At 55.9% G+C, this 15,697-nt stretch overlaps 1 protein-coding gene across 4 annotated transcripts in view; it reads left to right on the plus strand.

Annotated features, from left to right (window-relative positions):
- Pbx1 (PBX homeobox 1) overlaps positions 1–15,697 on the plus strand; it is a 234,493-nt gene that overhangs the window by 22,296 nt on the left and 196,500 nt on the right. The window contains exon 1 of one of the 4 annotated variants that reach the window (XM_040278709.2): positions 419–643. The exons of 2 other annotated variants lie outside the window; for them this stretch is intronic. In XM_040278709.2, coding sequence (XP_040134643.1) covers positions 571–643 — 73 coding nt within the window. In that variant the 5' untranslated portion in view covers positions 419–570. Of the gene's footprint in view, positions 1–418; positions 644–1,554; positions 1,619–15,697 lie in introns of those variants that run through there. One more of the 4 variants, XM_078022223.1, reaches the window with a different exon arrangement.

A 15,697-nucleotide genomic window follows, 5' to 3' on the forward strand; every position in this document is an offset into this window, starting at 1 on the left:
CCTATTCATCTCCAAGGCAGAATGGAAGCATCCAAGCCCTCTTGGAGCACCATGATGACACAGGTCTATCTTGGAGCTGAGCAGTGGCCAGGGTGTTGGCTCAGGACAGCACCTCTCATGTCCAGTGGTGCTGACTGTACTATTTCTCCAGGGGTATTATGGATCTGCAGAGTGTGTGAGCCTTGCTGGTAGACTGTGAAGCTCTATGCCACTCCAAGATTTCCTTCCTGCACTGTGCTGTCACAGCTGCTTATAAAACCAAAGCAAGAGCAAGAAGCCACAGATTGGCAGGCACGTGGAGGGCTGATTTAGAACATGGCATGGATTTAGAAATCGTGTTGAACACACAATCAGTGGGGCATGCAGTGAGTAGGGAGCAAGAGATCCCACAAGACTTGCAGGGAGGTGTGATTGAGAGTGAGCAGATGACAAGACCATTATCCACAGAGGGAGCTTGGAAACAGAGACTACCATCCACAGGGAGCAGCAGCCAAAGTCCACCAGGACTTCGGACAGAGATGGAAACTTGAATGTCAGCTCCCTGCCCAGTTTCACAGGGCTGAGTGGTGAATGGAGAGGGTGATGGGGTACCTGAGGAGATCGGAGTACGCGTGCTTGGGGTGCAGGACTGCAGCCTGTGCTGGTGCGTGCCCCCGAGTGTCCCTGTTTCCCATCCCCTGCTCCCCCCCCCCCCCGGGGCTGTGGGCGGCCACTGCTGTGTGTCCTCAGGTAAGGTGCTGTACTGCCTTCGCTTTTGTTCCTCGAGCATGGGGGCTTGGTGTGAGTGGGCGCCTAAGCTTCAGGGAAGGGTGTCGGGAGATAGTGGCCTGGAGACCCTGACACGGGAGGCTGGGCTCACCTTTACATGCAGGGGCTGGGAGGTTGGTGCTCCTGGGCTCCTACTGGTGGCTCCTAACACTCCTTTTGTGGGGCGGAGAGCCCTTTTGGAATTGCGAGTCCTTCCTCGCCCAGCATTTTATCTGCGTTTTCTGTTGTTAGCTGTTGATCTTTGTGTGTTGGATTTCTTAGAGCAGAGACATCGTGCACACACGTTCAAAGTGTTGAGTTGTTCTCTAGTCAGAGGATGCAGAATGAGAGGCTTTAAACACATAGGTTTGCTTCCAAATCCCAGCTCCAACCTCTCTTCTTCACATAGCTTTTCACTAGGAGGAAGCTGAGCCACAGAGCTCTCGTCTGCAGTAGCCCTGGGCACATACTGCCCCAGGGGCCAAGCACACACCCCACCATCCCGGGCAAGTAGAGCAGCAGGTGCCAGATGTCTCCAGCACAGCCCCACTTCCCTCCACCCAGTCCCCTGAGCCCACTTCCTATGCAGGAGCACGGGGAAGAGCCCCGGATTTCAGGGATACTGGTCCCCTCTCTTCCCTGCTGGGACAGGCACCTGATGTTTTTAGAATTGAAATATCGAGTCTGAGGCAAAGACCAAAGGACAGAGGGCAGCCCAAAAGGGCATTCTTGCATGCAGACACAAAGTGACTGAATGAAGCCATCATGCCTACCACTGGGAGCCAGAAATCCTCAGTCCAGATGTGGTCAGCGGTTCACAGAATGGAAGGCTGGCCGGCCAGTGAGAGGCAGTGCGATGGAAGGATCACCAGTAAGTGGGGGGCGAAGGAGGCCTGGCTGGGGTCTGTGAGCACACAGGAGGACCGGCCTCTGCAGGGGTCTCAGCGTGTCGATGGATGGTGCTTTCTAAAAGCTTTGGATTAGGGTTCTAGGCAAGGGCCACACAGGAGATGCTGCCCACTGGCACATCACACGCACACCCCCTGCACACCCCGCACTGAGCATTGTTGGCTTTGAAGCGTGTGGTAAAGTGCACTATCATTTTACACACACACACACACACACACACACACACACACACACATGATCCTGGACTTTCAGAAAACTGTTTGACCCTTCTCTTCTAACCCCTCATTCTTTTCTTTCCCAGAGCTCTCTACCAGCCCACTTTAGCTTTATTAGGAATTCCTTTGCTTTAGAAATAAATAAGAGGTGGTGGGGAGAGAGACAGACAGACGGAGACAGACAGGCTGGAGAGGGGAGAAGCAGAACAGCGCGGCCTGGATCGCGGCTTGCAGGGAGTACTGCTGGCCTTCTGTTTCCCTGGGCTCAGCCCCGTACCCCCACCTCAGACCCCTTTCCTTTTCCTAAGGGCCCCGGGAGGCTGTTTCTACCTCCAGCCCCTTTCCTTTCTGTTGTCCAAGGAGGATCTCTTTGGAGGCTGGAGCCGCCAGAGTGGCGGGTTTCTCCTGCTGGCCTCTCCTCTCCTCCCCCAGCCCCCTCCCTGTGAAGGGTTCATCCAAAGTTCGAATCCAGACTCTGAACAAAGTGGCGCAGACCTTTTCCTGACTCCTCACCCTTTGTCCTCATCACTCAGTGACAGACAGGAATCAAATGCGGACCCAGCCGCCAAGGGGCAGTGGGGGAGGGCGGGGAGGGGAGAGAAGTTCCCATTAACTAGCTGGGCCTTGAACCACCCTAGGAGGGGAGGGAGGGGAGGGAGGGGAGGAGGGGAGAGGGGGGAGGGGAGGAGGGGAGGGGGGGAGGGGAGGGGGGGAGGAGGGGAGAGGGGAGGAGGGGAGGAGGGGAGGGGAGGAGGGGAGGGGAGGAGGGGAGGAGGGGAGGAGGGGAGGAGGGGAGGGGAGGAGGGGAGGGGAGGAGGGGAGGAGGGGAGGATAGGAGGGGAGGGGGCTTGGCCCTGGAAGGGTTTCTGTAAGTTTCCCGGGGAGCACACTGAACTTCCCAACTTGTCTGCAGATGGTTTCATCTGGTTTCCGTTTGAGCTGGGAGTAGGGGATGGTCAGGGGGGAGAGGCCTGGGAGGGGAGGGAAGAGACTGTTGTGGTCTAGGCGCTGAAGGCATGCCGCCTTGGGTCCTCCTGCAGAAGGTGACGTCTCTGGAGCTTCAGGTCACCTTCGGGAGATGAACTGTCCTTCCAGGACACCCGAGGACTGCAGAGCAAGTCGCTTCTGCCTGGTAAAGGATGCCCTGGTGCCCGGGAAGAGCCCATGGCTCTCCAGAAGGCTGATGGTTCACTGCTGCCCAGGAGAACACTGGTGCTAGTGCTGGTTTGTCTGTCCTGGGTCCTGCCGGCCTTAGTGAAGGTGACATTGCCCACCTGTCACCACCCACAGATACCCTTCTGATTCCCTCCGACAGAATCTCCAGGGACGAGGGAGGTGGCTGCCCCAGGGTCTTGGAGGAGGCCCCTGAGGGGAGCTGCACTTCCAGCCTGACCGGAGCTCCCTTCCTGGGACCCCAGGGTCCCTCTGTGGTGTGCAGTGTCACCTGCGGGCTGAGGAGGCAGGGCACAGCTCTGCCTGGGGGCAGAGGCCAAAGTGGGACCCTGCCGTGTGGGGCAGCCTCCTCGCGGCGCTGAGTGAACAGCTGCCGCTCTGGGCCCCGACCCGCTGACTTGGACTGCTGGCTCCCACTCTGCCTCGGCGGCCCAGCCCGGCCCCTCTGGATTGAGCAGAGGTCTGGTGTGGTGAGGAGGAGGCTGCATGGGGACAGAGAGTGCATCTGGTGAGCCTCCACTGCGCCTCAGGATCAGGGCTCCTCAGGATCAGGGCTCGCCCCTCTCCTCCCGGACAGCCAACGTCACGGGGGAGTTTGTGACCCAAAGCCCTCCCCGTGAAGTGGCTTGGGGACTCAGGCTGGGTCACCGGCAAACAGGAAATGGGTCCAAGGTGTCAGGACCCTTGAATTCTGTCTCTCCCTCTGACTAGGGAATTTTAAAATAAACTAAACCAAATAAGGAACAAAGTGTGCTCTTTGCAAGGATGTTGGGAACTTTTAGTGTATTTAAAAAGAAGTCTGTGGCACAGTGACCCTTGTAAAGGTGTACTGAGGCCGCATGGGCCGCGATGGGTAGAGCCCCTCGTGTGGGCCCATCCAAGCCACCGGCCCCCATGGTGGGCCACCCCGAGGTATGGGGGGTTAGTGACCTGCTTAAGGTCAGCTGAGTCAACAGTGACATGTGTTCTCATGGAAATGACATATCTTTGTAAATTAGTTCTGCTCACAAAAATGTTTGAAATCAAGGGGAAAACTTTATTGATTATAACCCTGGATAATTTGGATTTTGAATCATTTCAGGCTAAATTGAAGGAAAATGTACCGCTTCACACGTGAACAAAGTTCTCTGCGTAAGCGGTGTTCCTGTGAGTGTTTATCCTGCTTAAGAGAGTAAACTTATCCGAGGGAGCCGCAACATTTGCATACAATAAATGTTTTAATTACTAATGATCCTTGCCAATTAATTAAAAAGTATGTCTGTCATGGTACTGCTTTCTTGGCAGTACTGACGGTGAGTGTGTGTGCATATTTAAATGATCCACTGACACTTCCGAGTTTCCTCACCCACCCCTGTGGCAGCTGGTGCCGGTCTTCCGGTCCTGTGGGTAGAGAGGTTGACCTGTGCCCCCCTGGGGCCTGCTACTCAGTTCGTGGGGTGTGCCCACACTCCCGCTCTAGGCCTGTGTTCCCTTGAGTCCTTGCTTCTTGTGAGCTTCTGAAAGCAATCTGCAGAGTTGGGGCCCTTGGAGAAGAGGGGTGCTGTGCTGCTGCAGTTAGATGCAGTCTAGACTTTCCACCTCCCTGTGGCACTTTTGGCAAGTTGACAGGTATAATTGATGAGTTATTCTAAGAATGTGATTCCTGAGTAAGTCTAGAGTGGAGTGACTGTGCTTCTGAGTAGTTAATGTGGTTAGGGGGAAAGGCTGACGAGGGGGTGGGGGCTGGGCAGCTGCAGGGAGGAGAGGAGGGGCCTTTGTTCAAACCAAGTTATGTGCTAAGTGTGATTCTGAGGGCCAGGGAGTTGCAGGCAGGACCTTGGCTTGGGCGAGGGTCTGGAAGGGGCATTTGCCCTGGTGTGGCCTGGGAAAGGGACTAGAAACCATGAAATGGGCGAGCTGCCCTGCCAACCGCTCCAGCTGACTGTCACGAATTCCCAAGACAGCCCCTTAGGGTCCCTGTTGCCTCCTTGCCCACTGTCCAGTGTGGCCCTCCCCGGCCGGCCACTTATTATTGCTCAGCGTCTGCCAGGCTGGCTGGCCTGCAGAGGGAGGAGGTGAGGTGGCCAAGCGGTCATCGATCCTCCTGGTTCTGAGGTGTGCAGCCTCTGAGGGTGTTGAGCTGGTCGTGGGGGCCTTGGGACAGGGTCTCCCTGGTTCAGGACACTGAGGGAGATGAAAGGCAGTGGACTTGCCCATGAGTTAGGGGCTGTGCAGGAGTTGGGGTGGCCAGCAGGTGCTGGGGCCTCCTGCTCCTGGGCCTTGACTTCTGTGCCTAGGGGATCTCCCTGCTTCCCGCCCGGCACCTGAGTGGGCGCTCGGCTGCTTCCCGCAGTGCCCCAGCGGCCCCTGTTGCCTTGCCCAGGCGACGTGGCCCTGTGTTCTGAGGGTGCGCTTGCGTCTGCCCGTGGAGTGGTGCAGCACAAGGCCCTGGTCTTCTTTTCAAAGCTACCTACCTACCTGCTCAGCTCCAAACACAATTACATTCTCGTATTTTGACTGAGTCGCTGGGGTGGCACTTCTGTCTTCCACATGCGAGGGGACCCCGGATGCCAAGAGCACTCCAGAAGAGAGACGTGCCTCCGCAGCGGTCAGGAGTGTGCCCCTACTCCCTCTCTCTCCTGCTGGGAAGGGTTGCCCGGCTCTGGAGGTGCCACATCATTTGTGGTCTTGGTGGTCACAGGCCTGGAGGGCACCTAACTTCTGTAGCTCTGTTTCATCTTGTTTTGGGTTCATCTTAAAAATGGGGCCATTTGCTGGGAGTGCTAAAAAATAACCATGGCCAAAACGTCATGAAAATACCGCCCGTGTCTTCTTCCCTTTCCAGCTCCTCTGAGGCTGCAAGCAGGCACCCCATGTCGGGAGCCCTGGGCACAAGGAGCCATTCACACACCCTGCCGCACCTGGTCCTGGCGGCTTGGCCTGTGCGGGGAGGTCCTCTCTGCTGGGGAAGCTCCATTCTCCCCACTTCCTCCCTCCTTTCCCGTGATTCCAGGTTGCTGCTGAGTGTGGGGCCTCCTGGGAATCCGCCGCAGAGTGGGATTGTTATAATAACTTAATTTGTGCAGCACTTGATTAATTCTGGATCACTTTCCTAAGTCGTCTCACATCAAAGGCGGCATCGTCCCCATTTTAGAGATAAGGAGGTTGCCTCTGGGAAGTGAGGGCTTCAGCCCGCTCCTGACGTGCTGTGGGAAGATCCCTCACAAGTACCCAATGAAACCCTGTTGGAGTCGCCCAGAGACGAGGGGTGGTGCTGCAGAGAAGAGAGATTTCAAACAGAAATTTAAAAACTTCAGTTCCTTTTAATTGAAAAATCTCACCCACCTTTTGATTGCAGACCAGCCACATTTGAAGTGCTCAGCAGCCACCTGGGGCCACCAGCGGTCTTGTTGGACAGTGAGATCTGGCCTGAGCCTTTGGTTCTGTGGATCAGCCACCGAGGCCCAGAACTAGGGAGGCGTCTAGAGCCCTTGTGAGCTGTCTCCACTCAGCTTCTGTGTGAACACAAACTCACCAGGGCTCTGCTCCACCCTCTCCGATGACCCCTGCGGCTCAGGCTTGGGGAAGCTGCACAGTTAGGGGCTTTAAGAGGGAGCTGCTCTGTGCCCAGAGCCCCGTTGTGCTCCTCAGGGGCCGCCTTCCCTCCCAGAGCCTCCCTGCTCCAGGGGCGGGAGCCCGTGCACATGGCCTTTGGTGGGATGGTCTTTGCTGCTCAGAACTTCCTGTCACAGTCCTGTGCATGTGTGTGATGGCGCAGAGTCCCTGGAGCCGTGACCACAGCCCGTGGCAAAGCGCACTGCTGTGCCTGGTGGGCAGCGACTGGCCCAGGTGGTGGGCTGTCAGAACAGCAGCAGAGGATGGCGTGAGCCTGCGCCTGGGCTGAGAGAGGACAGGGACAGTTGCCTGCTGCGTCCTGAGTGGAGCCTCCTTTTCTAATCCCCACGATGGCTGCTCCCTGAGGGTCACTTGCTCCTCATCACACCCAGCCTGGCTTCACCTGTGGCAGGGGACGGCTACACCACAGGTTGGCCCTGCTTCCCCCAGCAGGGAGAGCCCCAGCAGGACGCCTTATTTATGGAGATGAAAGTTACAGGTGTGCTTATTGGCAGCCACTGTCACAACACCATCCCCCACTGTATGAAAGGTTCCAAAGAGCACAGAACCAGACCTATCCTTGCAAATGGACTCATAAGTAACCAGTGACAGAGGGACACCTGGCTGGGAGCCACCACACCTAGCTCCAGTGGTGGGGAGTTTGGTGGAGGCCAACCTGGCGCCTTGAACACAGGAGAAAGATGGAAGCAGAACTTCCCAGTGAGGAAGCCGGCTGCTTAGGTCTGGCTTCACTTTTCGAGTAAGTCATAAAGAGCCAGCACAGGGGAGAGAGAGGCTGGGTATGGCTTGTTTTCTTTATTGGCACACAGACAACTTTGAATGTTAATGCATTAATAAATCAAATCTCTTCAACAGCTCAAGTAGCCCCTGAAATATTTGCTCTGCAGAAAGGTCAAGAGCATTTGGGTCTCAGGGTGACATAGAAATCCAGGCTCAGAACTGGCAAGTCGGCTTGGTGCAGTGGGGCCACGGTCCTGCATGATGACATGCCCCTCCCCAGTGCTGTGTGGGCTTCCAGGTTACCATGGCCGCCCTGGGCACACCCCTGGCCCTCACCTCCACAAGCCTGGTCCCTGCCGAGGCATCGGCAATGGCAGCCTGTGCACCTAGAGCAGCTGCTGCAGCCAGGGGCCATTTCTGCCCCAGGGGCCCGCCGGCAGGGCCTGCAGACACATGTGCCCACGCGGGTTTGTTTCCAGGGCATCGACCTTTACCAGTCACCACCAGAGCCCTGCCTTTAGGTCACGGGTCCTGAGGGGGAGTGCCTGGGGGGCAGGGCTTCTGCCCCATATGTCCTGTTGTAGCCGCAGCTGTGGTTCTCCTGTGCAAACACAGGAGAAAGGACAGCACCGGTCTCACCCGGCGACTCCACTCTCCCTTTGTTTCCAGTTGGTCTTTGAGCCTTTTTACTTACTATGATGTTCAACTTTTCTGAAATTAACAGGAAAAAATATCCCCCAGGACAAACTCATGGCTCAGAGAAGTTTAGTGTCTTGCCCAAGAGCAGAGACCAGGCACAGCCAGGTGTGAGACTGAATCTCAGGACCAGGTCCCTGGTGCCGCGAGCAGGCGGACTTTGGTGGCCCTTGAAGTCCAGGGCAACCGTGAAGGTATCAGCTGGGGTCTCGCCGCCAGAAAGCAGTTACTGCTGGTTTTCTTGTGTTAGTTTTGGGTCAGTAAATTGCCCAATGGCGAAATGGATCTTTCAGGAAGCCTGGTCCCTCAGAGAGTCTGGAAAACTGCGTCACGTTCCACCTGCCATTCCTAGGATACCAACAGCCCTTCAGCCAGGATGGGTTGGCTCCTGAGACTGTCCAGGAAGACACTCCTCTCCCGTCTCCTTGGAGCAGTGGAGTTGGTGGCTCACTCTGCATAAGAGAGAGGGTGACCTCAAGACCCCCTAGCTGGAAAGTGCAACACAAGTCTTAGCAGAGAGAGAACCCCCAGCCTTGTCTGAAGGGTGGCACCTGAGGACCTCTGGGGATGCAGAGACAGTCCCACCACACTTCTAGATCTCTTGGCCAAAGAGCAGGGACTTCCCAGATCCCCCTGTGGCCCTCGGAGGACCCTGTGCTCGTCCACACTAGGCCATAGCTGTCCTGAAGCCAGGCCCTGGGGGGTCCTTTTCCTCCCTGAATAGGTTTCTTCTGTGTTTCAGGTCTTTACCCCCAAGAATGGGCTTCTCCTGGCCTTGGTTTGCGTCCTGCAGGCTTGTTGCCTCAGGGCGGGGTGTGGCTATGATTCAGGGCCCTCGAGAGTCCTTGGCCTTTGGAGAAACTGACCAGTGATTGCCATCCATCTCTGTAGGGTTCCCAGTGCTTGGGATTGGGGTTTTATGATCCTTTTACCTGATCCCTAGATGAAGAGTTCTTCTTTTTTCTCTTCTCCCTCCCCACTTTCTTTCTTTCCCTCCTTTCTAGGGGGTGTTGAGCTGGATGGCCTTCGACAGGGGTCAGGTGCAGACCCAGGCCCTGTGACCTCTGTCCTCCGTGCCAGCCCAGAGACCAGGCACTCTTGGAGCCCAGGGGAGACCTGTCAGAGGCCAACCTGGTCACTTCTCAGAGTGTTCTGATGAAATGTGTGTCCACTGGTCTTTGGTGGGGGGATGAGAGCCCTCGGTGTGTGGCAAAGTCCTTGACAAACCCGGTCACATGGAGTTTGTCCCCGTCATATCCTCCTGGCAACCAGCCGCCCTCCACAACAGCACTGTCTCCTTTCCCTGTGACTTTTGAAGGGCCACCTGGGCAGCCACATTTTTCACACAGAGCCTCCCGCACCTGAAACAGCTTGACATTTGTGGAGTCCCCTGAACTGAACGGCGCATTTCATTTATAGGATTGGATCTGACCTTTAAAGCCACTGGAGGAAGGAGGCAGAGGTACCCTCACCCCCCTCCACGAAAGAAAGGAGGTGCCGTCGCCCCAGGCGGTCCAGCGGGGGCGTGGCCCAGTCTGAGGCCTGGTTTGGCCACTGCAGGGTCTGCTGCTGTCCCCTGCTTCTAGACAGCACCGTGGGCCGTGTCCCGGGTCTGTCTCCTCTTCCTCTGGGATTTCATTACAGAAGTGTGTTTCTGCCCGCAGCTCGCTGGTGCGGGTTCTTCCCCTTCCCTCCCTCCCTGAGACCTCACGTCCACACCACGCCGTCGCTTTGCTCCCCTGATCCAGCGTGAACCCCAGTTCTTGTGGGTCTTTCTTGCAGATCTCAGCTTGGCCCACGGTCTCCTCCTCCTGCTGGCTGCAGCCTGCCCTCCATTTTTGCTTCCTGTCTTTCTTCAGGCGAGTGCGCGGCGGCTGGGCACATGTTTAGCTTGTTATTTTACAGGATTCCCATGTGAATATTTTGTCAGTGGCCTCCTCTTAATTTCGGTCCTTTCTGGGGAAGGGTGAATAGTTCAAACCCATCCTTTTTCTTTCAGGAGTTGAGACTTACAAAAGCTGCCTGGAGGGGCCTGCTTTGAGTGGGGGGAGGTAACGGGGCCAACGTGGCGCAGGATGCCTGGCGACCTGCTGCTGGCGCTGTTCACCATGGCGGGGCTCGGGGAAGCCGAGGCCGGAGGGCCAGACCTCCCGAAAGCGGAGTCCGGGTTGGAACGCGCCCCAGGCCTTCTCTGTCTTGTTTCCCATTGGTTTGCTAAGCAAAGAGCAGGCTTTATATAATCTCCTCCCCCATTTCTTTTCTTAAAAAGCTTCAGTGCTCCTTGAAACAAGCCAACAAACGAAGCCAGTGAGCGCACAGCTCAGACCTCAGGACAACTCTTTTCCAAAGCAAATTTTAGCTCAGTGATGCTGGTTCAGAGGCAGGGCCGTGCCCTAGACCCCAGGCCACCAGAGCCATCTCTCCACTGCCCGGCACATGATGCTCCTGTGCCCTGAATCTCAAACACCACAGGTAGAACCGAGGAGAACTTGGGTACTTGAGTAGGCTACCGAGTCAGGACGTGTCACTGCCGCGAGGCTAGGCCACGCTCGTGGCACCTCTGCCTGGCACCCGGCTGCCGTGGAGTGCAGACGTGGCCTGGGCATACTTGCTCTCGGAGGCTCCGGGGCTCAGATGGCCACAGTGTCCAGGCCCAGGCTGGACATAAGATTGGGTCCACTCCCTCCAGGCCACGTGTACTGCATGCCTTGGCCACGACACCATCCCTCGAGGGGCCCGGCAGTCTCACACGTGGTGGCCTTTGGACAGCCAATCCAGGCCAGTGCAGGACGAGCAACCCAAACACACCTTGGTACCTGCAGGATGTCCAGGTATCCCACAGAGGGGCCCTGGACATGCATTTCATTACAGAAGTGTGTTTCTGCCCGCAGCTCACTGGTGCGGATTCTGCCCCTTTCCTGCCTCCCTGAGACCTCACGTCCACACCACGCCGAAGCTTTGGCAGGCATATTGGTGAACTGCTGTAGGGCTCTCGTGGAATCACCCAGGTTCACAGTTCAGTGGCAGCCCTGACAGCCCTGGCTACCCTCACAGGGAGGACAGAGGACAGAGCCCATGGCTCTTCCCAGCCTCAGGGGAGCTGCTGTGGTTTCCCGGGGGGCCTCGTTCGCTGGCCGACGAGCCCTGGAAGGCGGAGCAGGGAGGCCCTTAAGTGATGGTGGGCTTGCTTCTCACTTCAGCAGAGAAGCCCGCCACTGGCTCTTTCTAGGAGAGGTGGACGGAAGGAGGAGGGTCCAGCCGTTGGAGCTGGGCCTGCTGTCTCACCTGGCACCAGGGCTCAGGCCCCGCAGCCTCCCCTGCCTCCCTGTGAGCAGCCCGGGGGCTTCCCTAGTTCACGAGGGCGAACTGGCTTTAGATGTCGTGTGGATGCCCTGAAGTTGGTGTGCCCTTGCCTCTGGGGTGCATCTCCCCTAAGTCCCTTCTGGAGGGTCTTGAGCACCTTTAAAGGGGAGTGAGCTAGCACACTGCCCTCCTGCACACCCAGGGCAGAACCAGCGCCTTGCAGGTCCTGGCGATGAGCCCACCATCTTCTGCTCAGCCATCAGGACCCAGTGGTGACCCATCCTGGTGCTGGGGAAAGCTGATCCTCAGTGGTAATCCGTTTAGGTAAAGCTGTTAGTTAAAAAATAATCTGTTTAGCCTCCCTTCTCCTGCTGGAAGAGAAAGAGTCTTCTGTCCGAGGCTCCCCTCCTGGCTGGGTGGATTCCTCGCTGTGGCCTTGGGAGAGGAGCTGCCTGACCAGTTCTGTCCCCTGTTCACAGGGCACAGGTGTGTGCTGAAGGGAACAGCTTCTCAGGATGGGGAAAGCTGGCTGAGATCAGGCCACACCCACCACCGGGCCCTGCCTGGCTTTGTGTCCTTCTCCTAATCCTGTTTGAATTCCGCCTCTACTCCAGCACTCCAGGAACACGCTCCACCAGGGCTGTGAGAGTGGGGTTTCCATTTTTAAATGTTCTTGTTTATTTAAATTGCTTGAACAGGGTTCGGCTGTGCCGGCAGAGGCCCTGACTGTAGCTGCAAACACACCCACCCACTCACGCGTGTGCCCTTCGCACACAGGGCTGCAGGTACCCGGCCCTGGCCTGGTCAGCCGCCCCAGCCCCTGACTTGCTGCCTCTGGGCCCTGCCTCTCCCACCCCACTGCAAAGCCTCAGGCATACCGCTCAGCAGTGCGCCAAACCGCCTGCCTGCGCAAGGGGCTCTGGCCTTTGAGGGGAGCTCTCTCGGCACCTCATTTCTCTCAGACTTCTTTCTGTCCTCCGAGGTCCCCAAAGGCACTTGTAGAATGTTTGCCGTTAAACGGTTGTAAATTAGGGGCTGAGTGTGTGCAGCGTTAATGAAGGCCTGATTGGAACCATTCCCTCCGGCGGCTGGGCTCGGTCCAGGCGTCCCCGCTGAGGCCCCGTTCCTGAGTGTCGGGTTTCAGCTTGGCTTTCTTCTCCTCTTTCCATCCGGCCTTCCCCCGCAGCTGTTTTTCCATCCCTTCTTACTGCCCGCCTCTGTCCGTCCTTCCTCCAACCCACTCCCCACCCTTTCCATTTTCCTAAAAGCCATCGTGAGGAGCAGAGTGGGAGTACACACAGGGAAGCGGCGTCTCTTGCTCGGGCCATTTTGGGGGGGAGGGGACGTGTTTACCTCATTTCTTTCTCTTTAAGCCAAAGCTGGAATTGATGCCTGTAAAAGGAATTTTGAGTAACTGCTTGAGTGGAAAAGAATACAGAAAACTTCAGCTCTGTCTCACGTATTAGGAATTAATGTTGGAGAAGTACAATGCAATGGGTCCTGCAGGACTCACCAGAGGTACCCTGGGCCCATCCCAGGCCTGGTAGATCTTATTGATATCTTGCTGAAGGGGAGTCTTCGCTCTAAGCAACTCTGTTCTGTGAGCCAGCCGATAGAGCCCAGGCCATGCACACTGAAAAGATTCCCGTGTTTCCAAAAGTCTGCATGCGATTCAGCGAGGCCTGTTTCTCAGCTGTGCGAAGCCACGCAGGACGGGTTCTTCCTAGACAGGGACGTCTGAGCTGGTTTATCAAAACCCTCTTCTCTCCGAGAACTTCCCAGCAATTGCAGGGACAGCTCCTATGCACTCCTTGCCTCTGCACCCACCGTGCACCACCCTAACCACACAGAGGCCCCTCCCTGTAAAGCTTGCTGTGTGGCTTCCGAGGTCCCTTCTGCTCTGATAGCAATTCATTCACCACTTAGTAGTCACATGTTTTGAGCACCTGCTGGGTACCAGGAATGCCCGCCCTGCCACTCAGGGCAGTACTTGGTGGCAGCTGCTTGTCACCGGAGCTCATGATTTAGCCTTAACGAATCAGGAGAGGACATGGCCTCTCACTCTGTCCTGTGAGGTATTGCTTATGCAGGCCACTTATTACCGTGGCATAAATAACTTATCAAAATAGTCATAAAGGACTTGGCAGACGAAATGAACTGCTGGGAGACTGCATTAAGTTTTAATAGGAAGGAGTCTAGCAGGGAGTGGACGCGTCCCGGCCTGCAGCTCCGTCCTGCTTCCCAGGCTCTGCCTCCCACCTCCACACATCAAAGACTGATTTTTTTTTTCTCATTTATAAAATACTGCACTTTTAGGTAAATTGTTGAGATTTCTCAGTTTTCAAATCAGAAAGAATAAGAAAAGGTGAGGCCAGCACCCTCCTTTTTGCATGGTAGAGCGCCTTCTCTGTGCTGGGCAGTGTGCCCCATGCAGGACACTGGTGGTCCCAGGGTCAGGCTGGTCCCAAGGAACTTGGCAGGCAGACAGGAAGTAGTCCCAGGATTTGGACGGTTATGGGAACATGCAGGGCCTGTGGGGTCCAGCCTGGCAATGGTGAGATGTTAGAGAAGTCTCTTCTAAAGACGGGACACACAGCAGGCATCTCGGTCTAGGTGGGAGCCGTCCAGGGGAGGGCTGCAAACAGAGGAGCAGGACACTTTTGTTAGGATATTTCTGCTCTCTGAAGGGGGATAGCTGTTCTCCTCTAGCAGGCCACAGCTGAGCCCCCAGGACTCCAGGATGGGTTGAGGGTCCCGGAGCCGATGGGCACATCTTGGCCAGCCTGGTGGGTTGGGCCTCCACAGGACTCCTGAGGCACAGGGTTCCCCGAGGCCAGAGCAGACTCTCCTGCACTGAATGGCAAGACTGCTGGCCTCTGCTCTTCATGGAGTAGGTACAGTGCCATCCCCAGATCCAGACGCCCCGGTTAAGATGTTAGGAGATTTACAAAGCCTCCCATGAAAGGCGGCCAACCAGGCACGTGAATGATAAGACTATTAAATTAATAACTATGTATGAGCATTTGAATGTGTAGGGTCCCGGGTTTATATACTCCAGATGGCTCTGGGGGGTGGATAGCCTGTTTAAAGAAACCAACTTTTAAAAGGCTTTACAAAGTGAAGAGCATTTATCTGCACACCAAGTCCCTCTTCTACTGTGTTCTCAGAAGCAGGTCTTGGTGGTGCCTCTTGGTGGAAGCAATTTATCAGCAATTAGCATTCATTTGTCATGAAGCTTCAGTTTTGTTTTTCACTACATTCTTTACATTCAGACCCGCTTGTCATTCGTTCATACCTGCGTTCCAGTTTCCCTGGGTCGGGAGGGTCTCTCTGTAGTTGCACTTTTTTCTATAACAATAAGCAGATTGATGGTGAATATGAAAAAGGTGTGAGCAGGGTAAAATGATTCCTTTCAGCTTTAAGGGGTCTTTAGAAATCACTATCATCCAAGAGTCATAGCTTTCTGTGTGTACTCAAAACAACTCTTCCAGTTACCAAGTGAACCCGGCCGGCTCTGGGACGCCGAGGACTTCGTGTTCTGCTGGCTTGTGGACTTTCCTCCCACTGGCTCACGCCTGCCCCGATGGCAGGGGCTTTGGCTGGTGCCGTGTCCTTAGCAGCCACGTCCCTGCCACGTGGTGAGGGGTGTACTTATTTAATGAATGAACAAAATGTCCATTCCCTTTTTTTTGCGGGGAAACTTATGATACTTGCAACTATGATAAAATGGATCACATCCACATCAACACTGCCTCGTGCTGGCTTACTTTTTATTAAAGAGGAATTTCAGAATCCTGTGGTCATTTATTTACTGAGTAACGGGGTGACTGACTCTGCCCTGAAGAGTTGGGAGGTGGATAAGGTGACGCTGGCATCAGGTGTCTGGTGTCAGGGTGGAGCGGAGGCCAGGCCAGACCGTGGCGCCATCCTGGGCGGCAAAGGCAGGGTCCGTGGACTCTTCAGGGCCATGACTGGCTGAGCAGCCTGCGGTCAGCTCATGCCAAGCTCAAGACCTGACCTTGAAGGCCACGTGGGCAATGTTGTCAGGCATCGAGGACAGAGGGAGGGAGCTTGGGGCGGTTTGGTGGCTGTTCAGAGGGTGATGGGGAGAGAGGGAGAGGAGCCCAGCTAGGGGGAGAGAGAGCGGTGGAGTGGAGTGAAGGAGTTTGAAAGCTTTTGTTTTGGTTTTGGTATTGGGGATTGATCCTGAGAGCACTTTACTACGGAGCTGCTCCCAGGCCTTCAGGCCTTTTTATTATTTTACATATTTTACTTTGAGGCAGAGTCTTGCTAAGTTGCTTAGGACCTCACTCATTTGC

This window comes from Ictidomys tridecemlineatus, chromosome 10, assembly GCF_052094955.1.
Source record: "Ictidomys tridecemlineatus isolate mIctTri1 chromosome 10, mIctTri1.hap1, whole genome shotgun sequence".
Lineage (NCBI taxonomy): Eukaryota > Metazoa > Chordata > Mammalia > Rodentia > Sciuridae > Ictidomys > Ictidomys tridecemlineatus.